Here is a 27,588-nt window from a genome sequence, read left to right as displayed (position 1 = left end):
TGTTTTTTTTGTTGTTGTTGTTTTTTTCTAATGAAAGCTTCTGACGCTCTCCATTACTTTGAACATCATAGTTAGAAAGCCTAAAAGTTCATGTTTGCAAGGATTAAAAAAACAAGTTATAGTTATAGGTTGGTTAACGTTGAATCGTACAAAACAGGACTATATCTTGACGAGTACACAGCTAAAATATCATATTGGGCGTGTCACCAGGCGAGTTTAATATGACCCTTCAGCTGTATGTGAGTCAAAATATGTCCTATATTATACAGTTCAATGTTAAATTACCTGTCTTGTCTAACAAATATTTTATTCTGATACATAATGCCATGCAGATACTCTTTACAGACTTTTGTAGCTTTATCTCAGATATCACATGGAAGGGATCAAGTGCACCATCCAATATGAATAAATATATTGGATACTGTCATCTAGAATGGGAATATATTGGACAAACACTTCGTACAATTAATTTACGATTGGATGTAAGAAATAAGTATAGAATTTTTTTCACAAACAAATAAATTAAATAGAATTTTGTTAAGTGTTCCGAGAGATTTCTTCATTAATCCAGTCTAAATATTTCCTGACTTTTGTATAAATGCCGAACTTTTTCTTTTCACCACAACCTTCTCCATAGCTTGTGACACCATAAACCATCCACCGTGTAACACCGTCAGAACCTTTCTTTGGACATAGTAAAGGTCCTCCACTGTCCCCTGCACAAGAGTCGACACCCCCGTTTTTACTTCCTGCACAAACTTGCGTATCGTGGATTGGATAGTTAAAGGCTCGTTGACATGTCCTTCTGTTAACTAGTGGTACCCGTGCTTCCCGTAAAACTGTTGAACCAAAAACGTCAGTATTTTTCTCCTTCCCCCACCCAATGATATAACACATATGTTTCTCAGGTAGCTTATCCGTCTCTTCCGGGAGACATGCATACCCGATAGTTTTAGAAGCCGGAACTGGCTTTTCTAACTTTAATAGAGCTATATCATTTGTTATAGTGTCGTAATCATACTTTGGATGTGGAATATCCTTTTGTAACTTCATAAACATCTCACCGTCGTCTTTAGCGTAAATATCATGCTCCCCTACTTTCACTTTTATTCTCCGTCGCCTTTTATTTTTTCTTATGCAATGAGCAGCTGTAACTACCCACTGTGGCGCTATTAAAGTCCCTCCACAAAACTGCTCGCTTGCTTTTAGTATTGCCACCTGCAAATAGTATCAACATTATTAATTTCAAATTCGATATATTGTATCATGAAATATTTTGTAAAGATAAAACAACTGTTCTCTCTCATAACAGAACGATAAAACTGTTTAATGAAATCTCAACAATGAGCAATTGATATCTATTACAAGCATTAGAGAACAATGTCCGTGACCGTTATCAATCATATTAATTAAACCATAGCAAATGTGCAATTGAGATCCCATGAAAGTATCAGGCAATGGTTTCCGTGAATGTTATCTATATGCGGAACCACTACACATTAAACATTTATTACTGAATATATCAATTTTTGGAGATATTTTCTCAGTCTGCTGAATTTGTGTAGCGGATTTACCCTGCTTTTAATTAAAAAAAATTATACACAGCTTAAGGAAATTCAATATAAACACTTCTTTCCTGACACTATTACAAATGTATCTTCTGAAGGACATTCAATTAATGATTGTTCATTCATGCCAATTGATAAAATGAAGAATAACTGGAAAAGATTATTAATATTAAAAGAAACTTGACGACATGACATTGACGTAATTTTAAACAAGAATTTTTACTCGAAACGGTTTTTTAATGCAATGTCAAGTTCAAGAAGAATAAGCTACCAACAGCCAACGGCTGACCTGACTTTATACTGGTGGCAACTTCTAATCATTTTCGGTTCTTGCAGGGTAAATGTTAATTGACATCAATAAGTCATAACTTGTTATACCTGCCACGGCCACTCATGTTTGCCAACAACTTCGCCGCCAACAACACGATATGATCTCGATGTTACTTTGGGTTGTAAGCCACATGACATCGTTAAATTTTTTAAAATTGGTGAATTGGATTTCATTTTCCCATCACTACCTGCGGTGAAAAGAAAAATATTTAGAAAAATAATTTTCACAGTAAGACAAAAACATCAAGAACATGTACACTTATACATAATCACCAATAAAAAGTTATTTTTTAAATGGTAAGCATTAATGTCGTGAAAATTTTGTGAAATGAAACAAGCCACAACAAAAAAATCAACACAAAGAAAAAAGTTCGCTTTATATACAATTGCAATTAACAATATTAAACAAGGAAAATACGTGAATAACGTGATTTTTCTATAATAGTGTATGGTTTAAACGTCATTACGAAATACGTTTATGGCAACACTAAAACTTTTACATGCATAGACTATGCACTTAAACTTCTTACTCGAATAAACAAAGCTTCATAATTCATGCTAATTTAACATACAATAGTTAAATGTAAGAGTGCAAAAACGTCAAATTTATTACAAAATTTTACAATGTACGAAAAAAGATGTCACCCGTGCTTGTCTTGTTTTAAGATAATCAGACGACAACAATAACAACATCGGATTATATTTTCGGGGTTGTGTTTTCCCCTATTTAAATAAATTGACACAAAAATACATTTTAAAATCTAAAAAAAAATGTGCATCGTTTAACAATGTTCAAGATTTGTTATTTTTTATAAAACAATGACATGGTGAGGTTTAATTTATATTTATATATTTGTAAAGTTACCAATATAATCAGCTTGTAGTAATACTATTTTTGTCATATTTCTTCAAATTCTTAACGAAGTTTTAAACATATTTCAATTAGTACGAAGGATCCGAAATAAAATGTGTGTACAAGAAGTGCAATTTATTACTGATTATGTATAAGCAAGGTTTTTTTCTCTTAAAGCTGTCATATTTAGATAACAGTAAATGCGGTTTTTTCGTTATCTTCGTCATTACAGTTATAAAAAAAAACAGTACATGTATTTGATTTTTTTGACGATATTTACGATGTTTGTTAAAAAGAAAAACATAATAAACGATAAAATAATGACATTATTATGCGATAGGTATGTTCAGTTTTTTATTGTAATATTTTTTTTCCTAATTTCAACTGAAAAATAAAAGAAAACGTAACAACGTATCGTATAAGATTACAAGTATTTTCTGCGCGTTAAATGGTTGTGAAGTAGCTACAATAAATGACAAACATTACACTAGTTAACGATCACTCTTAACGTTTGTGTGAACGTGCACCGTCAACGCAGTGATATAACACTTATGCTAGAACAATTGATGTTGATTTTTTTGTTTAGAAATTAAATGACACAAATTCTCTGTCTTAATGTGTCATTTGTGACATGACATTCCGCAATCCTCAATTTAAAGGCACATTATGCCTTAGTAATGCAATATTTTTTTATTTCTCAAAAACGTTCTATCTTTGGTATATTATCATGGTTTCAAAAAGAACCTACATACATAAACTATCTTTGGCTTATTTTGCTATGTTGGCGATTGGTAAATTATAGTGAATTAGTATTTTGTATGAAAGTCAAAAATCTTATTTGTTTCCATTTTGCTACCTTTACAACATATCACTGAATGTTCAGTGCTACTTTTTCAGTTGTTGAATATCTAACATGCTCTTAATTCATCATTAAAACATTATCAAACACATTGCCAATGAATCAAAAATATAAGGATAATGATTCCTTAGGCATAGTGTGCCTATAATTCTAGCTTAAGTTCAAAGCTCGCTACTTATAGCTAGTTGTCGTCATGCAAAATGGCTTTTGGCAATATAAGAAAATCCTTTACTGGTTAAGATTTTACTTGACACGCTTGAAACATAAATCTCGTCTGTGGATAGATTCCCAGCCCCAGAGAAATCTTTTCTTTGAATAGCTATTTATTATATATTATGTTTATTTATATTTTTATTCCTTTTAAGATGCAGGACTGAAATAGATCTTAATACTTTATATACTTTTTATACTCCATTTACATTATGGTAACTAAAATAAAACGTCGTCACGTCCCTATGACAGTTACATTTATTATTTAAGCTTTAATCAAGATATAAAAGTCTACTTGAGTCAGTAACAATTTCATTTTGTCAAATAATTTCAAGAAAAATGAACGAAGCAAATGTATTTTCTGCGCATCATTTATTCTCGAGTACGGAAGTACACGTGAACGCTGGCGTTACTGCAAAAACATTCCTGCGTCATTCACCGTTTATGCATCTTTAGTTGTATGAATTTGTATTCAAGAGTAATTTATGCTGACAACAGCATCTAGTCGTGTCAAACTCAATATGACGTCAGCTATGTTAGGATTTTGACACCCGGGCAGAGGTATGTTCCGCGGAATTCGGTGAAAAAGAGCGTTATACCAACTGTTGCTTTAATTTTTGCGTTATCTGTGTCACAAACTTTGTTTACGTTAAATCAGCATTAAATGACGTAATTTTGCCAGATTCGTATCAATATTATACTCTCTTATTATATATCATAATGTATACAGAATTTACAATAAATAAAATAAATTATTACTAATGTTGTTGTTGTTGTTATTTGGTTTAGCCCACCAGTTCAGAAGTTTGCAGAAATAACCCGATTAGTTTAGTTACATGACTAGTGTGCCTTGATTCAGAACAAATCTTACTCATCGCAACTTCTTCACATTTAGAAACAAATGACAAATAGGCTTAGATATATTGTGGTTGATAAGTCATCAAAGAAGAAAACATTAGCCAACGACACAAACTCATGTTTGACAATGAATCTAAAGTCATCTCTGGAATTCTGTATTATTTAGAAAGTTATACTATATGTTTTCGTTCTTTGTTTGCCATGTCACAGAAAGTTTCAAGAATATTACTGACATCGTTTAGAATTCAACAAATAGATGGTTATAATTCTTGATGATAATGTTGGGTGGAGACTTGATTATGTTTTACATTTAGAAAACCAACCTCTTACACGGAATTACATATCTAGCGTTCTATATAAATTGTGGAACTGGGCCATATTCTTTCTCAGAAAATAAATCAAAACAATACATCTAAATTCTCCTGAATATACACAACGGAATTCACAAAATCAGACAGGAAACAGCGGGTCCGTAATCTGTTTGTTTTAACCTGGTATTTTCATTACATTGTGGTAAACATATGTAAATGCAGTTTATCAGTAAATGATGCTAAAGTACGTCAAGAAAATTGCTTTTGATGAAAGAGCTGTCTTTAATATTGGAAGCATTTAAACAGCAGTCGTAAAGAATACTTTAACTTGTAGACGTGCGTTTCTCATTGATAAAATTCCACGTGCAATTAGGTTAAACCAGTGATTTATAACCGTTCTCTTTTCAGAGAAATTTATTTTATTTTACTGAAGACTCGCAATGATGTCATTCGTATGGTATTATTCATGGAAAATATATAAAATTTGTTGATTGTTAATTTAAAAACACAAGTAATTTACAATTTGCAAGTAATCCCCAAAGATATTCAATTATTTTGATCGCTAACATACTGCATTTATAACATACCATTCCACAAAAGAAATGAGTAAAGGAAAGACATCAAATGATAGAAAACGCTTTACTGATTAAGATATATAGTTTTAAGAAAGAATCAGCTACTGATTAACTCACCTTTTGGTCCCAGTTTGTCACTGGTCGAATTTGAAATGAATGTTTTAGTTATGTTTTGGATTTTCTTCACTGCATCATCAGGATCATCGTCGTCATCATCTGGAACAAACGTTCTTAAAATATACTGTTTTCTGCATACTAAACTTGATCTTTTACATTGTCTTTCCTCTTGAATAAAACTTGCACCACACATGGCAGGTTGAATGCACTTCCGGTAGCGTTGTTTTTTACAACTTCGTGAACAGACCGTCCATGGTGTCCATGCGCTATATAAAATTTTATATAAAATTTGTTTCACTAATTTATCACTTTTTCTAAGACCTAATAATTTAACATATTTTCTTTTTGATCGTTTTGAACATGTGCCTTTCGATTTGCATTTTCTTTTTTCTTTGATATAACTCCTCCCACATTGGGCTTCCTTTTTGCAACGTCGTTTTCTAGATTGTTGACATCCCTTTGAACACGTGCCCCAAGATGACCACTCTGTATACACCTTTGATAAAATTGTGTGTGGCACGACATCTTTCCGCAAACTTTCTTTAGATGCATTACCCGAGGTAAAATTTGAATTTCTTGAAATGTCAACAGGCTTTGAATCCTACAAAATAAAGAGCAGATGCATAATTACTTAATTATTAAAATTGAAATTATACGTTTCTGTTTCAAAATTTTCTACCTCTTGTCATCCTATCAAATCAATACAAAATATCGATGAGTTCGATAACTGAGAATATGTATTGTTTATACAGCTGATATGTCTTGTTCCTGTTACATATAAATAATAAATTATATAATTGTTTGTTTGTTTTTCTGAGTTTAACGTTGGTGTTGATCATATGTCGGTTGTCCACCTAACCGACTTCGCTTGATAACTAAAAAGTCTATACCAATCTCTCCGCAAGTGATGGAAAACTTATCCCATGTGATTTCTAAATCAACGGTATGAGACCAATGATCATTTTAAATGATCATTTGTCAAGGAGAAATATGTCCTATAATTTTATACCTTTTTAATAACTGCAATGTCTTCTTTACATTATGTGAATCATTTGGCTTATATTTATACTTAACTGGTATTCGTAAATAGTTTACTGGAAATTCATCTTCAAACTGTACTTCAAATTGTACTGTTAGATATTTCAATAGATTCGTAGTATTTTAAGACACAATGATTGTTTGATATAGCGATTAAACATGTTATAAATATTTTATCATTTTTCTTGTTTTACAACGGAAGAAAATAAGCTTAAAATACTTCCTATAGGTTATTACGAAGTGTGGTAAGCATTCCAAATATTTCACGGACTGTTTCCAGAAAATGCGATGGCGCCTGTAGCTAGTAAAATTCGAATTAGTCTAAATACTCCCGATAGTAACCTTGAAATAATTTCTTGAACACTGATTATTTTCTACCGGAAAAATGCCATGTTGCTTGTGTTATTATAGTATAACTATTTGTGTTCGTTTGTACATTCTTTGTGATGTTAGATTAATGATATTGTTTGGCAATATTAACCCGGGACATTTAAATATTCAAGGACCTTTTGACGGTAATTTTCGGATTCCGAAGTAAATTTACGGACTTAAGATATACATGGTTTATGTACGGCTAAACATTACTAATATAATACATGCCTTACTAACCTTAGTGACAAGGAGTTAAGGTTTTCACTTACAAATTGAAGGTTGTACGTTCGAAGCTCTATGAAACATTATTTTTTTTATCTTTTTATAGTTTGTAGTTATGAAATTTAAACAAATTATTATTATATTCAATTACAAATGATTTATCCACTAATGTTGCATACAATTTAAAAAAATCCATAGTGACAGTGATGATGATGATGATAATGACAACGACGATACTGATAATGATGATGATGATGATGATAACGGATAATAAATGCATATTTCATCATCTATATAACAGGATAAGGGGGTCAATAAACTAGTCAAGACGCCCAAAACGGCAAATTTAAAAAAGAAATCCAGGCTCGATTTGATTTAGTATGTTCATGGCCGGAAGTGGTAACAGCAAGCTACCGTCCATGCACCGTAGCGCCGGCTGAAGCATGAATGATAATCCAAAAAATATGTATGAGAATAACGAAATATTGAACTTAGAAACATCTGCAGAAGTCAAACGTGATAGAGTATTACTCTAAGATATTTCGCTATGAAGATAAACAAACGTGTTAAAACGTTTGCGTATCTTTAAATCATTCCATAATATACTGGGGATTTATTTATTATTTTTAAATTAAGAAACACACCTTACTCTGTATGTATGTAGTTTTTTTATGTAATAAAGATATCGCCTGGAATTAAGTTAACTAAGTCGGATATAAAGTTAATCAGAACGGCCTCAATTCTATTACAAGAAGAAAACACGCTACAATAATTTGATTGTTTTATCTATAATCAAATTTGTCTGGGATTTATACTGAAAGAAAACCAGTAATAAATTCATTTTCCGATGATATATTTCTAGATTAGTAACATAATCTCATGAATTACGCAACGAGAATCTTTACGTAAAAATGAACTTACATATGTAATACATTTAACATTTCTTTCCGATTTTTTCGTTTTCTTTCCGACGTCTTTCATAACTTTCCTCAGCGCTCTTGTTGAATTCTCTTATGTTATCAAAATGTATGCTAAATTTGCTGTTTATAGTGGAGCCAGGGCAACGAAATTTTGTTGGACGGTGTAACGGATATATAAAGTAAGATCTTTACCTAATGTTAAAAGAACTGGTTGACCAACTGATGTACTTATTATTTGTTTATTGATTAACATGTTATTTAAGCACACAAAAAAAATAAGTTCCAACAAAGCGATTCAGTAATTATGTCCAAAAGCGATAACTTGTTTTTAACATACATTGTGAAAATCAGCATTTCTTAGGACCTCAGTATTTTAAAGTCTTATTCTAAAGCTTTGTTAGTAAACGTTGGAGTCGCGAGACTATCGAACTCGTGACCCCTTAACTTGTAGTCAATAAAGCCACTGAAGCACTGCAACCGCTCTAAGACTGGAGCTCAGCAACCGCCCTAAGACAGAAGAATTGCCACCGCTCCAAGACTAATATGCACGCTCTCTAATTTTAAGTCTACCGGGTCGGCTAGAAGGCTAAGCATATCAATAAATATGTGTGGAGAAAGTGGAGAAACAAAAAAAGTAAGTGAAAATAGCAATACATGTATTTATTCTGAAAAGATTATTATCTTGCACTTTCAGTCAATATTTTTCTATGTTGACTGACTATATGTTAATTGGCTATATTTAAAGCAACACAATCTCCAATTGAACAGCATGACATGCTTGCACTTAGCTATAATTGTAATAATAAACTATTTTAGATTAACTATCAACGAGGAAAGGAAATGCAATGTGTGGTCCACTTAAAACCAATTCTCAAATGTCTTGTAACAGAAATTCTTGTTTTATTCCTCTCGGTCTGTCTCACTAGCTTTTTTTTCTCTAACACCTGCTGGTTCTAATCATTTGTCAATAAGTTAGTATAGTTCATTCATTGGAAATGGGTTATGGTTTCCTACTGCCAGAAAATCAGAACGTATTATTTGTACAGAAAGCAAAATGCATAAATTTGTTGCACGTTTTCCACGTTAAGCAAGCAGATACTGAGATGTACACTTGAAACATGCAGTATATACGGTGTTTTGATTATAATATAGAATAGATTTTTCGGTCGAAAGCCGTCTAAAATTAGTTTGACTTCCTGTACAATTTACAGGGAAGAACTGAATAACGGTAGAATTTTCATTTGTCATTTTAAAGTTACATACTGAAATTTAGGTTTCTCATTGATGATTCTTATATAAGTAAAATAATATAAAGGATCTTTCTTAAATGATATTCGTCAAGTTGAAAACTTGAATTCATGAAGTTTAAATCGTATATTTTTGAATTCCGTATGTTGGAAACGTAAATTTACGAAGTTGAAAACGAGAATTCGCGAAATGAATTCGTGAAGTTGAAAACGCGTATTTGTGACGTTGAAATCGTGAATGAATGAAGTTGAAATCGTGAATTCCGTATGTTTAAAACGTGAATTCAAGTTGAAAATGTGAATTCAACGAAGATGAAATTAAAATAATGAGTACAAATGCTTAAGCTTCTAATATTAAAATCCGACAGATTATCACGTGGCGACTTTCTAGCTTTGATGGTGGCAAAATCCAGGGGTCATTTAGAACATTACTTCCTATACTAGCGAGTACTGTCTAGGACCGCCATTCTACCATTAGCTAGCTGGATTCCTTCATCACGTGTGATACTTGACCGTGGCACCACTCGGGATTCATACAAACTGTGAAGAGGTGCAAATTACCGTGGATTACCGTATATATATTTTTGTTACAAATTGAAAAGTTTTAAACGGTAAAATCATCAATTGCAACATTTAAGAAATTTCGATCACATTGTTTAATTATGTATCTTTTCGAAAACTTTTCTTTATATAGATGTAAAATATTCGTTAACAATTTGTAAACATGTCAAATGATTATATTTCATTTTGGATAACATGCCGTTTATGAAACGTTCTCTTGTTACATGCCCACTAATGTCACGTCAATGCGACTTGGAATAATAACATGTTTGTCGTATGTAAATTATGTGAAATCTAATGAATTTGCGATTTGGTTTTAAACCTTCAAAAGAATTAGCAGTTTGATTGATTCAGTGAGTTCGTGACATCGGTATTCGAACAAACCTATTTCAATATAGGTCATTGAATTAATTGACCTTTAACACCAGGTCTGTAATTTAAAAGTAATAAAATGTTGTTAGTATGTATGTGTAGTGTACTTTACATTTGACTCAGATTATTGTGGTTAATTTGTGTCAAGAGACAAACGATTTGCAATTTAATGTTACCTTATGATAAGATAGAAAAATAACTTTAATAGAGGGTTAATGCACGTTTGTCGTTTACAAACAACTGAAGAAGCACGGTGGCGTATTTAAAAGCCGTGTACGTGCTTCTGCAGATGCACGAAAGAAAGTGAATGAGCGATTTTCTTGTATAAAAGTATACGTTATTTGATAGTTTATACTGCAGTTAGATATTTTTACATGGCGCTTTTAATCAAGTATATTTAAAAACGTGCAATAACGTCGCGTGCTCGCGTGACTTTATCCGTTAATGCGTGTATTCTTCTCTGTTACTAACACCCGCATGCGCAGTTTTATGCAAAAATAAACGTCATTCATCTAATTTGTAGATGCTTATAATGAATATTAATCTATATTTAGATTTTCTATAATTGTATATGTCTTTAAAATTTTAGAAAAGATGCCCGCCAAAATACAAGTCAAAAGATATCTTATATAACAGGTTTTATGAGATAATAATTTCTGTTATTATTGTTTTACCTATGAATAATGGTGTTTATCACATTCAACAATGCACTATATAATGTTGTTAGTGATGATTTTGCAAGAAGAATGTTGCGTCTCATAAATTTTACGACAATGGGAATAAGACGCGTGCTTTTTTACTACAGTGTGTATGGATTTATACAAATCTAGATCATTTAGTCTGATTCAGAATAATTAACCTACTTTGTCTTGTTAATTCGCCAAATACTCACAATATGACTTTCATAAAAACAAACAAAATAAACATAATTATTTATAAAGAGGACAAATTGTCAGATTGATTTGCATATGGATATAATTGTTATCATGAAGATGGACAGATATTTTGTCTGGCTTCTAAAACTTCTGTTACATTTTGTTAAAATCCTTTTAGTTATTGAAATCAGTTCACTAGAAACGTCACGTGTCTGTGACATATGGATAAAGAGTAGGATCTACGAGGTGCATTGTATAGGTGCGTGGTGCGTGTTCAAATAAATCTGCATACAATATGTGAATCATAAAAACTTTAATTTAACAAATGTAACGAACTTCGTGATCAAGTACAGAAAGGTTAAATTTGTTTCCCTAAGCGAACATGCGTGAATAACGAGTCGCAATTCCGAAATTAATACTTTATATATATTGTTCACATCTGTGAAGTGATTTTATGCATTATTGAATGCGGTTCTTTTCAGTAGCGAGAGAAAACATTTCTCATTTGAATATTTAACTTATTTTGATACAAATCGAGACAGATTAGCCTGAATACCTGAGCTACGTCCCTGAGACGTTTGATCACAAAATATGTCGTAAGTTGATTGTCGTAAAATTAAAAACTGCTTAAACTTCGGGGGTTAACAAAATATTACGTTTGTTCGATCAATAATTGTTTACAAGTTCAACGAAACTGGGATATAGTAAAAACGTTATATGCACCAACAAATTTACGTAATCGAATTGCTTATGGTCTAGTTCATATAATGCAGATATTTTAAATATTGTATGTTTTGACAGTAGAGAATGATATCATGGAAGATGTACAACTTTCAGCCTTCCAGTTCTTCGATTTTTCTCTCTGCAGACAGGCAATCTGATTTTTTCGACATGTTTAATCTTACATGTCATATATAATCCATGTATGGCGTGGCATATTTATGTCGTATATTAAATTGTAAAATTTCAACAAATTAACTGTACATTCGAAAACCAGACAACAATTAAATGTAATTGTATGTTTGTTTATTAGTATGGTTTTACGGCGCATCAACATAAAGCACGCAAGATGAGTTTGGCCAACCACGAGTGCTACAAACTTAAAGCAACATTAGGGGGTCAAAACCACCTCGCCTGCTTGAGCGAAAGGATGCATAGACTCCAGGGATAGACAGTGGCTGCAATTCTGATGCCTCAACTCCTAAACGAAACCCCTCAGCCATTGGAGGGGGGGGGGACAATTCAATGTACTGTCAATAGTTATACTATAAACATGTATTTCGGGGGTCAATTGTAGGCCTAATGCTTTGATTCTTAGCCACAAAGTAACATTTAACTATATTATAAAGCCCGGCTTCCATTAGGATATCTTACTTTTTGTAAGAATATAAGACTTCAATTAATTATTATGGACCTTTATGAAGATTAAAATACGGCAAGTTTATGAAAATATATCTAATTATTATGGAGGGCGTTCGTTGCCAAAATTCCAGACATGTAAAGTGTTCCTTTTTAAAATGACTTTTGAAAATGCTAACTTGTATGCCTACCATTTTTATTGTAAACCTCTTAACTCAATCTTTTATTTGAAGGTTACCGCCTTTATATAACAAGTTTACATATATATCGTAACAACTGACCTAACATCTAAAACGACAACAAATTTACAAGTTCGTATCTTCCATTGCATGCAATACATATGCATGTTTGCACACTTATAGATCTGAAATATAAAAATGAAACGTAAAACTCGAATACGGAAAATAGAGTTTAAGAAAACGTGTTACCAGTTGTAGAACTACAAGAGTACGTTAACACAGTAACATGTTTAAAATGACAAAAGTAGATTCACAAAGTTAAACGATTTTAAGTCAAGCATAACGCCCCGCCCCTCTCGGAGTATTTACGAACTTCTATTGCGGACAGGTATAAAACGGCGCCTCTCCCATATTTTTAAATAAAACTGAAGGACAACATACGGCATTTTTCATAAAATATATATGTTACATTTGTTACAAAAGTTTTGTCAGTAGCAACATCACTTGAAAATTGCTGATTTTACCATTTATGATGAAGATAACTTATGCATTACCTTATTTTTAACATCGTGTTTTTATCAGTTACAAATTATTTATCATTTTAGTGATTAGCCTGTCCGTGCTCTGCCTAGTGCCCTGTCCTGTGTTTTGTTTTGGGTCCGCCTTGGCTTCTTGCCACTTGTTCTTGTTGCTGGGTCATGTGGGGTTGCGTTCATTGAGCGCCGCCTTTCCTTGTTGATCTTGTTTAGCATATATTCCTGAGAAACATCGGCGATGGGAAACAATGACCAACTTCAAGGGATTAATTTTATTAATAATGTAAAAAACCACCCAATATTCTTATTGGTATCATTGAAAAATGTATTAGCACAAATTTCATTTTCAACAAAAACTATGCAAGTATATTTTAAAGCGAGATTTCCTTTCCGTTTGTTTCCAGATTTTTATACTTCACAACAGCAGGTTTCAAGTGCCGTGAGGCAGCTGTAAAAAGTTGCCCCGTACTTCACTTCAGTGTTGTTATATTTTTCTGGTCTTTCGGGATCATTGATGCCAGCGCTATTAAGTGTTGAGAATTGAGTACCGTTCAAGCCGGTGCTAGGGGGCGTGAGGCATGTTGCACTTGTTCATTATCCCTCATGTGCAGACTCAATCAAACCGAATCTGCAATTCTTATGTAATTTTGTTGTGATTAATGCTTCCGAGGGATCACCTTGTTTCCAGACTTTTAATATACTTGTTCAAAACTTATGGTCTTAACTTCATTCAATATTTATTTTCCTTTTTTAATAAAGTATCTAAAGGAAGCGACGTTATTTTTTTCCGAATATATGAGTGTGGATTTAAGAGAAAAAAAACAACGATAAGTTAGAAACAAAATTTTTAATACTTCTACGTAATTAATTTTCATTTTTAAGGCATCACTAGAAAGTTCATTAAGGATTCTTAAGCACTATTAAGTGTTGAGAATTGAGTACCGCTCAATCCGGTGCTAGGGGCGTGAGGGATGTTGCACTTATTCATTATCTCTCATGTACAGACTCAATCAAACCGAGTCTGCAATTCTTATGTAATTTTGTTGTGATTAATGCTTCCGAGGGTTCACTTTGTTTCCAGAATTTTTTACTTGAGTCTAAAATTATCAACGCCGCCTTTCCTTGATGATCTTGTTTATCATATTCTAAAATTATCAAAATTGACCAAGAAATAAAAAAAGTAAGTAGGGGGCGCCATGTTTCTCTTACTGAATTTCAGAGTGTGTTTTTTTTTTTTACTTGGGGATCATATGCCGTTTTTCATGGTATGGCACTTACGTGTCACATTGAAGGTTCCATGATAATCACCATATTAACACATCTGCGGATGTTTCAAAATTCAAGGGGCGTGGACGATAACTTGCTCTTTCCATTACCGTCCATGAGCAGACTCAATCAAACCGGCCTGCAACATTCTCAATTTTGTCGTTTTGAGCGTTCTTTAGGGATTCTTATTTTCTCTATTTTACAGAAAATAACATGATAAACTTTTTAACGAAAAGTTAATTCATTTTGATTTAACTCCTTTTTATTTTGAGGCATTATATAATTATATATCATAAATCGTATTAAATCGTATCAATCACACTTTTATTTCAATCCAAAATTATCAAAATATATTACGAAATAAAAAAAAAGTTTGGAGGGAACGCCGTGTTTTTCTTACCAATTCGAGAGTGTTATTTTCAGACTAAAAAGAAAACAAAAAAATCAATACATCTATTTAATTCATTTTTATTTCCGAGGCACTCATAGAAAGCTTATGGAGTAATCTTTCATTTGATACAAATTATATTGGACTTTTTATAGAAATGAAAAAAAGTTAGAATGGACGCCGTGTTTTCCTTCACTTTATTGAGAAATAGGAGAGAGGCGACGGGTATTATACCTGGTCGTACATTTCCGTGATAGAATATCGTAAGTACTCAGAGAGGGGCGGGGCGTCATGCATGACTTAAAATCGTTTAACTTTGTGAATCTACTTTTGTCATTTTAAACATGTAACTGTGTAAATGTACTGTTGTAGTTCTACGACTGGAAACACGTTTTATTAAATTATATTTTCTGCATTCGAGTTTTACATTTCATTTGTGTTTTTCAGGTACATATATATATCTACAAGTGTGTAAACATGCTTATGTATTATATGCAATGGTAGATACGAACTTGTAAATGTGTGTTAGGTCAGTTGTTAAGATTTACATGTAAACTTATTATTTAAAAGCGGGTGCCTTCAATTAAAAGATTGGATTAAGAGGCATATCATTTGCTGTGCACGAATGCAATCAAAAATGCTAGACATACATGTTCGCATTTTTTAAAAGTAGTTTTCAAAAGGAACACATTACATGTCTGGAATTTTGGCAACGATCGCCCTCCATAAATTATAGGCACACCGTATTCGTTACTAGAATATCAAAGTTTAAAAGGTCAAAAATGTTTAGACTTTTGAACACTTGAAATTTAATTTCCGCACGTTTTAACATAGTATTGCGTATTTTTCGTGATCCTCTTGGTGCTGTCGTATCTATTATAGTACACAAAACACACTTATCTTAATATATTGGTTAATATGTTTATAATTACTTCATCATAATGCTGTTTTATGTAAGCAGCTAAAAGCCTTGCGATAATCAAAGTCTATAAATAATATCATTGTATTAACTATTATTTTATTAGTGCATCTATAATTAAAGCGGCATTATTATTGTACGTATTTTTTACTTGTATTTATTCATATTTCCCGCCAAGACACACTTTTGCGATGATTTATTTTCTCTGATAGTTGATTTGCAACATCAAATATTATTGAAGAAGTGATAAAACTTCTTTCAAATACAAGGTGACACAGATAAAGATTTTGTGGGGAAAACAACAGAAAAAATAAGTTTTATTTTACTTAGATTATCAACAAAAAGAAATTATATCAGTAATAAGTAGTAAAATCATCATTTATATGATAAGAAAGGTAAATACAGATAGCTTGTCAGCAGAAAAAGGCGAACAAAAAAGAAACATGTTCTACAAAATCGCTAAAATAGATAAGCTTAATTTAGATCACTGCCAAAACCGCGAAATTTACCGTACGCGAAAATAACCTGATATACGATAGTTAAAGATTGTTCTTTTTTAATGGTGCCTAAGTGCCCTCTATTTTGAATATGACAAAGGCTCTGTAGTTAAACATTATGTTTCATCTTGTTTTTTATATGAAATTTGTTAATGACAACGACAAAAATATCTGTACAATTGTGTTTTTGTATGAACAGAAGGCGTTGTCATTTCACAACAAAACATGGTAAATTACACCATAATATACCATTAACAATATCATGTTATATATAAACCGAGTATAAAACGTTATCTTATTTCAGAAAATAAATTTCAATTGATACAATTATGCCGCTAATTGAAGTCATTTGAGATATTGTCCCAGACTATAGATTCCCAATCGTCACGCCCAAGTATCATTTCTTATCCATAATATATAAATCATTTTAGAAAGTAAATGCCAAAGCAAGATATAAGAAAGTATCCAATGTCTATCTTCTTATTGATTGGCGTTATTAAAATTGTCATATTTATTCCAAATAATCAATGAAAATATTTAAGTGTTATTATTTGCATAAAAACATGTTTAATATAAACGTCCTTTTCGGTTTGTTGTCATTTAAAGAGCTAAGTCAGTGTTGAGTTATTTTTCTGGATCATAGAGCCATTACTTATAATGTTTGATCACAAACCTGTTCCGCTTAAATGGTATTGAACCACCGTGCATATTATTAGTTATAGAAATCGTTGACAGGTTATATGGTCCTATATAAACGGCTATTTGGATTATATTGCAAACAGCCGTTTATATACGGCCATATAACCTGTCAACAATCTTTATAACGAATTTATAATACAGCAAAATGTAAGATTTCTTCATGAATCGACAGCAGCCGTGTATATTATTAGTTATAAAGATTGTTGACAGGTTATATGGCCCTATATAAACGGCTGTTTGTAAATATAACCCGAGCCGCCTGGCGAGGGTTATATTGCAAACAACCGTTTATATAGCCATATAACCTGTCAGGAATCTTTATAACTAATATTATAATACAGCAAGCATCTTTTTAAAGAGTTAAAAGTGAGATTTCTTCATAAGTTGACAGCAGCCGTGTATATTATTAGTTATAAAGATTGTTGACAGGTTATATGGCCCTATATAAACGGCTGTTTGTAAATATAACCCGAGCCGCTAGGCGAGGACTATATTGCAAACAGCCGTTTATATACGGCCATATAACCTGTCAGAAATCTTTATAACTAATATTATAATACAGCAAGCATCTTATTTAAGAGAAAAAAATGAGATTTCTTCATAATATATTAATTCACAGCAGCCGTGTATATTATTAGTTATAAAGATTGTTGACAGGTTATATGGCCCTATATAAACGGCTGTTTGTAAATATAACCCGAGCCGCTAGGCGAGGGCTATATTGCAAACAGTCGTTTATATACGGCCATATAACCTGTCAACAATCTTTTATAACGAATTTATAATACAGCAAACATCATTTTTTAGAGAAAAAAGTAAGATTTCTTCATGAATCGACAACAGCCGTGTATATAAAACTATATAAACGTCACGATTATCCAATGAAAAACGACGTTACAAACGTGCAGTATTATAAAAAACTATAATTATAAACGTCACGATTATCCAATGAAAAATGGCGCTACAAACGTGCACTATTATTAAGTTTCATATAAACGGTTGCTTTTAATATGTAAATGAAACCATCATTTTTTATGTAAAAAAGGAAGTTTGCTGTGTTATAAATTCGTTTTAAAGATTCCTGACAGGTTATATGGTCGTATAGCAACGGCTATTTGCAATATAACCGGTTATATAGGACCATATATCCTGTCAGAAATGCTAACTAATAAAATACACCTTAGTTCAATACTTGGTGCATTTCAATCATTTTATTTGCAAAGATTTTACACAGTATTTTCTTCAAAAGTCGCTTTGTTCGTTTTGAAATGACATTTTGATAAACTAATTTCGCGACAGTATGCCATTCAATCCCTCACAAAACTGATTTAGAAACTGAAGTTAAATAAAAGTTTAAATTGAAGTATCTAATGTCTCAGCTATAAAGAGCTTTGTATGAAAGACATTTACAATCGTTATATTGTAACAAAAGATGGGCGTGGTTATTGGATATCAAACATCTAACATCATCTGTTATGAATATCTTTGAATCCTTCTTTCTTTAACAATTCGTCTCCCCTGGACTTTTGAAGTTTTGACACATACTTATACATACACACTTTCTGTCAAATGATATTGTGTGTACATAATTTTTAATGCCTGTTTCGTGTTTATTTTGGTTTACAGCTATGGAGAGTTAAAACGGCTATATACAGTCATCAAAATCTTCTGCTAAGTTTTTTTTTATTTACAAGTACATGGACTGATTGTTTTAATCAGTAAAAGAAATGAACAAATTTGAAATACGTTTAAAAGTTTTCAGGTATTAAATAAAACAAGAATCGCTGTTGTGTTTTCGAAGAAGAAAGAAAAACATCAGTAATTATTGTTAAGAAAATTCATAAGTCAAACATCTGGTACCAGAGCAATGGAAACCAAAACTAAAAGGTTAAACTCAAACCCTGTGTAAATAAGTCTGTTAATTAGAGGTATTTAATATGATGCACATCTCTAACGGTGGCTAGCAACGGCTGATTAATAGAGGAAATTGAATGAGTTCAATAAATTCAGTAATAAATCTGCATGAATATAATATTCTATTTATCACACAACCAAAACAAATTCTTTTAAAGTGAAAAAGTAACAGTTTTCATTGACGCGACTATAGTGTAACGCTAACATTTAGCGCGTCTTTATAACGCAAATGACGGCACGTCAAAATAACTTTATAATACTGCACGTTTGTAACGTCGCTTTTCATTGGATAATCGTGACGTTTATATAGTTTTTTTTATAATACTGTACGTTTGTAACGTCGCTTTTCATTGGATAATCGTGACGTTTATATAGTTTTATATACCTGGCTGTTATCGATTCATGAAGTAATCTTACATTTTTCTCTAAAAGAGGATGCTTGCTGTATTATAAATTCGTTATAAAGATTGTTATGTATGACTTACGATGGTAAAATTTCATTAAAATTTTAAATGATGAGTTTTTACACAATAATCAAACCTTTAATCTTGTTTTTTAATATCTATTTTGAAATCTTCTTCTTAAACATGTTTGTTTTATGCAAACAAGCCTTTAGCTGTATATGCAAAATGGACATACTCTTAAAGATCAATGTGACCGAACATACTCCTTGTTTATATTGCAAAGCTCTTTACTGTTAACTGGAAGTGACGTACTCTCAAGATGAGATACATTTAAAATGATTTTCGTACATGATAATTTATTCTCTTTTTAAGTGACCATGTAATGCTATAAACGTATAATACATTCTACTGTACAATTCTTCAATATCATGCGGTGGTGGCCGTTGCGCGCTTCCGTACTTTTTTACATATATCAAAAAGAGTTCAAATGAATCAATACATAAATAAACATTCTCACACACGTGAATACAGCATAGTACTTTAAATGTGTTTACAATGCTTTGCCACATATGGTTTTACTAGTAGTAATTTAGTAAAGTCATGGCTAACAAAGCCACGTTCATCGTTCTTCATGTGATAAATATTTAGTCTATATTTTTAGCTCAAGCTAAATTTCTCTGAGATCGGTAGCGTCTGTTTTTCTACACAATTAGATGTGCAAAATGCAGGTGTTACTTAACCTAGAAAACAGCTAGGAGAATGTTTGTAAGATATTGTTTGTAAAACGTTTTTTACAACAGAGTTCTATTCAGAGACTTTTTCTTGCAACAAAAACATAAGTATTTTAAACGAAACTTTATGAATTAACGCTCTTTTTGTTTCTCTTTTTTGCGGCGGCATGACCGAGTAATCGCTAGCCGCATGGGTTCAAACCCCGACAGGATCAAGTCGTTGTTTCCTTGAGCAAGAAACTTTACACTCATTACTCAGTACTGGTTGGTTCAAAGAACGGAATGTGTGTCTTAAAGCTTTTAGTTTCCTACACAATCAAACTAAAATAAATTCTGTAGAAATCAACTTTTAAATGCTATAAAACGTGATCCGAAAAAGTAAACATTTTCTTTGACGTATATATATTAGTACATCGGTACGTGATTCGACAAAAACATTAATTGCGCCATTATGAAGCCTATCCTCTTACACTATTAAAATATGGAAAGATTACTGTATTTCAATTAAATGAAAATATCACATATATCTCCACTGAATAAGACGTAATAATCGATGACGTCATATTTGTTTAAGAATTAAAATGACTATCCTTACATTCCTTATTTATGAGAAACGTTTTCCAAATAAAACCACACGTTGCTTTGAAATACAGTTTTATTTAAGTAAAAACCAGGCTTATAAAATATCTGGTATCTTTCTTATCATTATTATTTCCTTGAAAAATGAAGATGACTTGAATTATGCAAAAATTTATTATTAAAGTTTTAATGATATAAGTATCAAATCATACCTATGTCATGTAATGTATGAATCTTAAGCATACAAATAGTAAAACTTGAGCTAGATATAATTATGTTTCTGAATACGTGTTAAATAAAACAAACGCCAAAATCAATCGTTTAAACAAATGTGTTGTCTACGGAAGATTTTGTCATGAACTAACATTGCGGTTTTGTTTTTAAGAAGTTGATACGGAAACTAAGATCATAAGTTTAACTTTCAGTTTATTGTAACCGCTTTATTTGACATGTTTATTATAATCATTTAAACAAAATCATGCGATGCCACTTAGACTATGAAGTATTGCTTACGATAAGGCAGACACCTGCTTCGTCTTTCTTTGAATTATTGCAATTATATAAACAAACATGTTATTTTCCAGTTGGGTAAGTTCACGTATGAATACGAGTGTTGATTTAAATTCATACACTTTATCTGGACGATAGCCAGTGTATTTTACGAATTTGGCACATCATATATTTTATAAAGATGATAGTTGACGAAACACACGTGCTCCCTATATGACCAACACTCACGTTCCTACTGTTGTTCTCCGACTGGTGTTCTGCATTTTAAACTTAGAAAATTTTACCATTACATGTTTAAATGTTGACTACTGTTTAAAAGCCGGTGCAAGGGAGCGTGGACAGTAGCTTGCACTTTCCAGTACTGTCCATTAACAGGCTCAATCAAACTGAGCCTGCAACATTTTCAATTTTGGCGCTTAGGACTTTCTTAAGGGATCTTATTTCTCAGTACTAGTATTTTAAAATTGCATCGTAGAATATGTTCGGAAGATCACATATGAGATATAAAAACACAATAACACATATGTGACATATTTTAGTTTCTGTGTCGTTTATGAAAAGCGCATACATGTTTGAGCTCGTGCCTCACGTTTTTTTTTACTTTTTGAAATAATATCTTGACATTAAAATTGAAATTTCAAGAGATGTGATACAGTATATAATTAATTATATTTTTATCAAGATTGTCCCGCTAGAGGAGAACCTAAGAAGTAAAGATTTTATTTCATTTTAAAATGTATATTTTTAGGAAGTAAACATTCAATGGTTATCCGACAAATAAAGTTTCTGATTGAAGTGCCATGCTTTATAATTGCCTTAGGAAAACATCTGTACGGAAGAAACTAAATTTTAAACATAAACAGGTGCTAGGGTGGTACTTGTATTTACCTTTACCGTCCATTAATAGGCTCACACCAAGCCTGCAACAGTTTGAATTTTACTGTCTTAAGCGTTCTTAAAGGTTTTCATTTTTATCTACTTTCCTTATCTGCCCAAGAGTATTAAATGATCAGTTAACGTTTTGAAATGTGTCGGGTGCAAAAAAGACGACTGCTTAAGTTAAGATTTTTATAGAATTAAAAAAAAAGTTACAAAATGGAACTTCTAAGAGTTTGGTACATGACTAAACGCCGGGGTATTCCGGTTTTTTTTTGGTGCGGTACCGTTTGCTAAAAGGCTAAGTATTATGATCGCTTTCAGGAGATCAAGGTATTTGCACGGAAAAATGTATTGTATCTATATATAAGTTTCTAAAGTATGAATATATGTTTTGTAAATGCATATGAGGAAGTAATAAATAAGATAAAAGGAAAGAAAAGAACATTTGAATGATTTTCGGTTTCGGTATTTTTAAAGAAAATTGTATGAGATATTGTTATCAAAAATATGCGACGTTTTGTTATCTTTATTTAAAGGGGAAGTTTAATATGAATATTTTATGAAGCTTTTTTGTCGAGGTTCAAACTTTTTATTGATATCACGAATTTGTATTTATTTAGTACGTTTTGTATTTGTCGTTATATTAAAATATTTTTGTAAATTAGTTCTTGCATTGCTAATGAATTAGACAGCTATACCCTTAGATCTGAGTAAATGTTGATTGTGATAATATGTCTGACATTGTTTAATAAACTCAACATTCTTTTATTTTGTGTAATAGCGTAGAAATTCTGCAAAGTTTTTTCTCGATTTAAATGAATTACTTCAAATATATTTCAAGTTCTGCGTATGTTCAAAATTAAAGGAAAGAACAACAGTATGGTTCTTGTCAAACAATTAACATTTCATTGTTGCTTTAGAATGCGCATTTAATCATGTTTGTCTGTTTTTCTATGAAGACATTAAACATCTGCTTGTCGAAACAAATATATATCTATATATATATACATACTTTAACAACAAACGCACAGACGAAATCCTGTTTTAAAGTGGTTGTTTTTTTTTTTTTTTTTTGTTTTTTTTTCTAAAAACTTTTAGTCACGATATAGCATCAGTTCTCACGTGTAATAATACTTTTTACGATTAATCAATTTGCATACCTATACAAAGTTCAATGATCATAAATCGAAAGTGAATGATTGCATACAACAAGACATGTTTTATTTGTACTGTATTTCTATACCTATACAAATTTCTTCACTTTGCACAGATGAATTAAACTCCGTCATATATTTGTAGAATCAATATTCAACAATATTCATAAGCAGTATTCAAAGGTACAGAGCATATTCACAATTTATAAGAATTTTTAAAAATTATGAGACTTTTTTCATTGATAACTCGTAATTTGTATATAAAAGCCCGCACGTGTGTTTCTTCATTACACACAAGAAGTACAACCTTCGTTTCTGTCCGGATAAAGAATCAATGCTTTGTACTTTTATAATTGCATTTTTGAACAACTAAAAAAACTACTTCTTAAATGTCTCAATTACCAGATATAAGTACAAACAAATGCTAATAATTCACAGAAAAAAATTACTTTTGTACTTTCAAATGAATTATAGACAACTTTTTTGGGGTTTCCTAGGTAGGCAATCGGTGATAATGTACTTTAGTTTCCCAACTAACTAACTCATATGAGACGGTGAAACAGAAGGATAGGATGTAACTCTCCAGGTACTGTGTTCGACGTTTATCACACTACATTTCAGTTTCAGCTTTGAATATATTATCAATCTCACAAAAGTCTCATGCAAAATTAGCTCGTTGTTGTACTACTGTGATTCTATTTTTAATTCATAAAGTGGTTTCCGCATTCGCCACAAGAAGTCAAGTACACACAAAAGAATGAAGCTTCATTATTTCATCATAAATTTATTTCTGATGATGCCGGTTAATTGACTGTTGTAATATATTGTTGTAACGATGTGAAAATAATGTTCTTTTAACAGTGTTAACCCCATTTCTTCTAGACATGATTTATTTCCTTCTAATTAAATTGGCGATAATTCTACGCCATATGAATATTTTCTTGTACATATTCTATATTCTATATTCGAGACAGACAATTAGTGAAATGATTGAAACGTACACGGCTAGTTTCATCGTACATACAAAAACACTGGCTGAGTAACAGTGTACCGATTGAAAACCAATTATTGTGCCATGAACACGAGAAATAAGTCATGTCATGACAAACTTGACAGATGAATTTGTTCCAGACTCGGTGTCGTTTTACTTCATGATAATTTTTCTGTTTTTCCTAATGAAAAGTTCCTTTCAATTCTGTTGTGTTTTAAAGAATTGATATTTTTGAGGTCTGTTATCATCATTATCATTAAAATTGAATGAATTATGATTTATAATGATGATAGTTATGATTGTGATGATGATAATGATGGTAGTGATCATTCTGGTGATGATGATGATGACGATTATGATTGTTATTATTATAATGATGACAGTGTTGATTGTGATTATAATGATGATGAAAGTGATGAATGTGATGATAATAATGGTGACAATGATGATTATTAAAATACGAACAAATTATGCATGTAATAAAATGCGTACCTTGAGAGCAGCCAAGACTCCCTCACAACAGATGAGTGTCACACCAAGAACGACAGTCCAGGCGAATTGTTTATTCAACTGGATCATAAGTACGGTATGGACACTTTTCACAAGCCTAAAGCCAGGTCCCAAGTTTGATATGCTTCAATGTCTGTAAACTAGTTTGTTTATTGACTATAATCCCGGTGTAAATCCTATAGAGAATATTAAAATAGAACGGATTGAGCTAAATTAAGCAGGTTACAGATCTAAATAGCGTACATTTATTCAGTGTATTTAATGTAGCTATTCACGTCAAAGCAAAGACAGATGAGGCCATTTGTACTTGGCCAATAAAATTTTACAGGTCACCACCTTAAAATCCAAGTAGAACGTACATTTAAATCCTATAATAATTATTTAACTTCAAATTTTATAAACTGTTGTAAAACAATTCTTCTAATTCTTTTGGTTCCTGTATGAAAATACGCACAAATATTAAAAGAAATTGTAGAAAAAAAAATCCAATGTGAAAGTTAACCGGTCTATCTTCGCGTTATCGTAGAGAAGGTATTCATAACCTAACGTATAGTAGGTATATATACAACGTACTTACATTTATCTACTTTGGTATGCACGCTTACAACTGCCGGGATTTTATAGGTTTACATAGCTTTCTCACACTATATATACTGTATATCACTTCAAGGCTGAACATATTTTCGATATACGATCAATTTCCAATAATTTGTTAGTGTACGTCACAAAACTGAAAAGAAAACGTGGGCTTAACGCGTTAATAGTAGATAAGTCATCTTCATTTTCTGAAAAAATGTGATATGGTATAATTACATTTAGTAATAATAAAATTTATTGTAGGAATTCATTCAAAATTATTACTTATAGTCCACACCAATATAGTCATCAAAAATATGAATTGGGTTTACCTATTTGTATTGTGAATAACTCTATAATCAAGTAATTTTTCACTTGGTTTTCTAATGTACATTTTTGTTTATCAGTTTTGGTTGGTTGTTATGTTATTACAAATAGTGTTTTATATTGTATGAGTATAGTATCTTAAACAAACAATATGACTGTTATCATATGATTATTATGGTATACTTACTAGTGTTCTCCGCTGATTAATAAGTAAGACATTTACCCGAGAAAAACAGTTTTAATAATAATAATCAAATTTAAATACGGTATTAGTTAAGTATCGATCCAGGCGTTCAGTTTCTTGCTTGTATGACTTCATAAAAATGAAATCAAAAATTAGTTTTAAAAGTGTACGACTGCGAAAATTATGTTATACCTTACGAGTACTGAAATCTACTTTGTAGAAAAATATTTTTCAAGGCCTATTATGCCTCAGAACTGCCATAAATTTTATTTCTCAAAACTTTTTTAGTTTTGGTATCTTCTTAAGATTTCCAAAAATATATTCATGTTCCATATAAATCAGCTATCTTTGCTACTTTGACTATGCCAGCAATTGGTATAATTATAGTGAATTAGTACTTTGTATGGAAGTCAAAATACTACTTTGTTAACATTTTACTTTCTTTAGTATTTAAACATGTATCGTGCTGGAAACATTTTTAAACATATGTTTGATATTTCTTAAGAATTAGAAAATATGGATTTTTGAGGCATAATGTGCCTTTAAAAAAGAAGGAAAGCTTTAAAGTGAATTGGTCTACAATGGTCACATAAATTTATTTCAAATTTTGATAAACCAAAAGAAATGTATCATTTTGATATTCTTAAATTTGTGCTAATTTAAGAGTTTGAACATGTATATGATGAGAATGATATTTTGTACTTTTATTATACCGAAAAGAACACCCATATAGAATCATTTCGTAGTATGTTGTAATGTCTGATACCAAATATTATCAACACACTTAATTATTGTATTAAAGACCATCCATTACATACCAGTTCATTTTGAGACGTGAATTCATTGAAGGAATTATAATATATATAAAATATACAAAAAAATATGTATATCAATAATGTTATAAATGACTCAAGTGTAGATCGTTTATACCTTAGCCTGACGGCGGCTCATAATGCAAGCAGTACATACCAATAACAGCCGCACAGCATGCCATCGTCGTTTGCAAGGTTTGATACTCAGTCAGGACATATTTTTAAATTTCCCTGAAATTGATTAATTAATTGTTTTGTCCAGATTGTAAGATGCACACGTTCATAAAATATTTTTATTGGTAAAGCTTAGATATGGTTGTAAAGTCAAAATATTTAAATTTGAACACTAACAATTAAAAACCACAGGCACGAGTATCGGGCCTGGGAAGAAAAAATATGACCAGATTGATAATAAAACCTGTGTTCATCTTAAAAGTGTCAAAAACCAAAAAAAAAATTGTAAATAATGACCCCCTTTAAAAATATATTATAAGTTAAGAGAAGGCCGGAAACTCCATATTCGAGCCTACGAGCAAGGGATTTATTTACTGGGCCGTTGTGAAAACAATTGGCCAGACAATTTAAAAAAACTTTTATCACTATTTCACGTTTGTATTAAGCTTCAAAATGAGACCAACCCCAAGTCTCTAGCCCTACCCGTTCATGAAATATCTCTCAGGAAACGAGCGAATTCGTGCTAAAAATCCTTGGTAGACAGAATTGCGGCACAACGATTCGGTACGTAAACATAGACTAATACATGTTTGTCAGCTGATTACGGGTCAAAATCACTTGAATTTACTAAATAATATTACTAAATGCATTAAGTTGGACCACACACAACCGTCATTAGCATCTGATTCACGCAAAATTCGAATTTCAAACC

General features: G+C 31.5%; 1 protein-coding gene across 2 annotated transcripts; it reads right to left on the bottom strand.

The window, feature by feature from the left end:
* Positions 1 to 450: 450 nt before the first annotated feature.
* On the bottom strand, positions 451 to 26,993 carry LOC132726869 (transmembrane protease serine 11D-like). 2 transcript variants are annotated; one of them, XM_060712275.1, is made up of 6 exons: positions 26,860 to 26,993; positions 25,381 to 25,533; positions 24,786 to 24,979; positions 5,682 to 6,282; positions 1,947 to 2,086; positions 451 to 1,218 (listed from the first exon to the last, which is right to left on the bottom strand). In XM_060712275.1, the coding sequence occupies exons 3-6, from the start codon at positions 24,870 to 24,872 to the stop codon at positions 538 to 540; spliced, it is 1,509 nt and encodes a 502-aa protein (XP_060568258.1). In that variant the 5' UTR covers positions 24,873 to 24,979; positions 25,381 to 25,533; positions 26,860 to 26,993; the 3' UTR covers positions 451 to 537. The 2 variants fall into 2 exon arrangements, with proteins under 2 accessions (XP_060568258.1, XP_060568257.1); XM_060712274.1 differs by having other exon boundaries at positions 26,821 to 26,950.
* Between the last annotated feature and the right edge of the window lie 595 nt (positions 26,994 to 27,588).

This window comes from Ruditapes philippinarum, unplaced genomic scaffold (genome assembly GCF_026571515.1).
Source record: "Ruditapes philippinarum isolate M1 unplaced genomic scaffold, ASM2657151v2 ctg92_1_1_1_1, whole genome shotgun sequence".
In the NCBI taxonomy this organism is placed as follows: Eukaryota; Metazoa; Mollusca; class Bivalvia; order Venerida; family Veneridae; genus Ruditapes; species Ruditapes philippinarum.
Note: the sequence above shows the minus strand (reverse complement) of the source record. Positions and strands in the feature narration are given on the sequence as shown.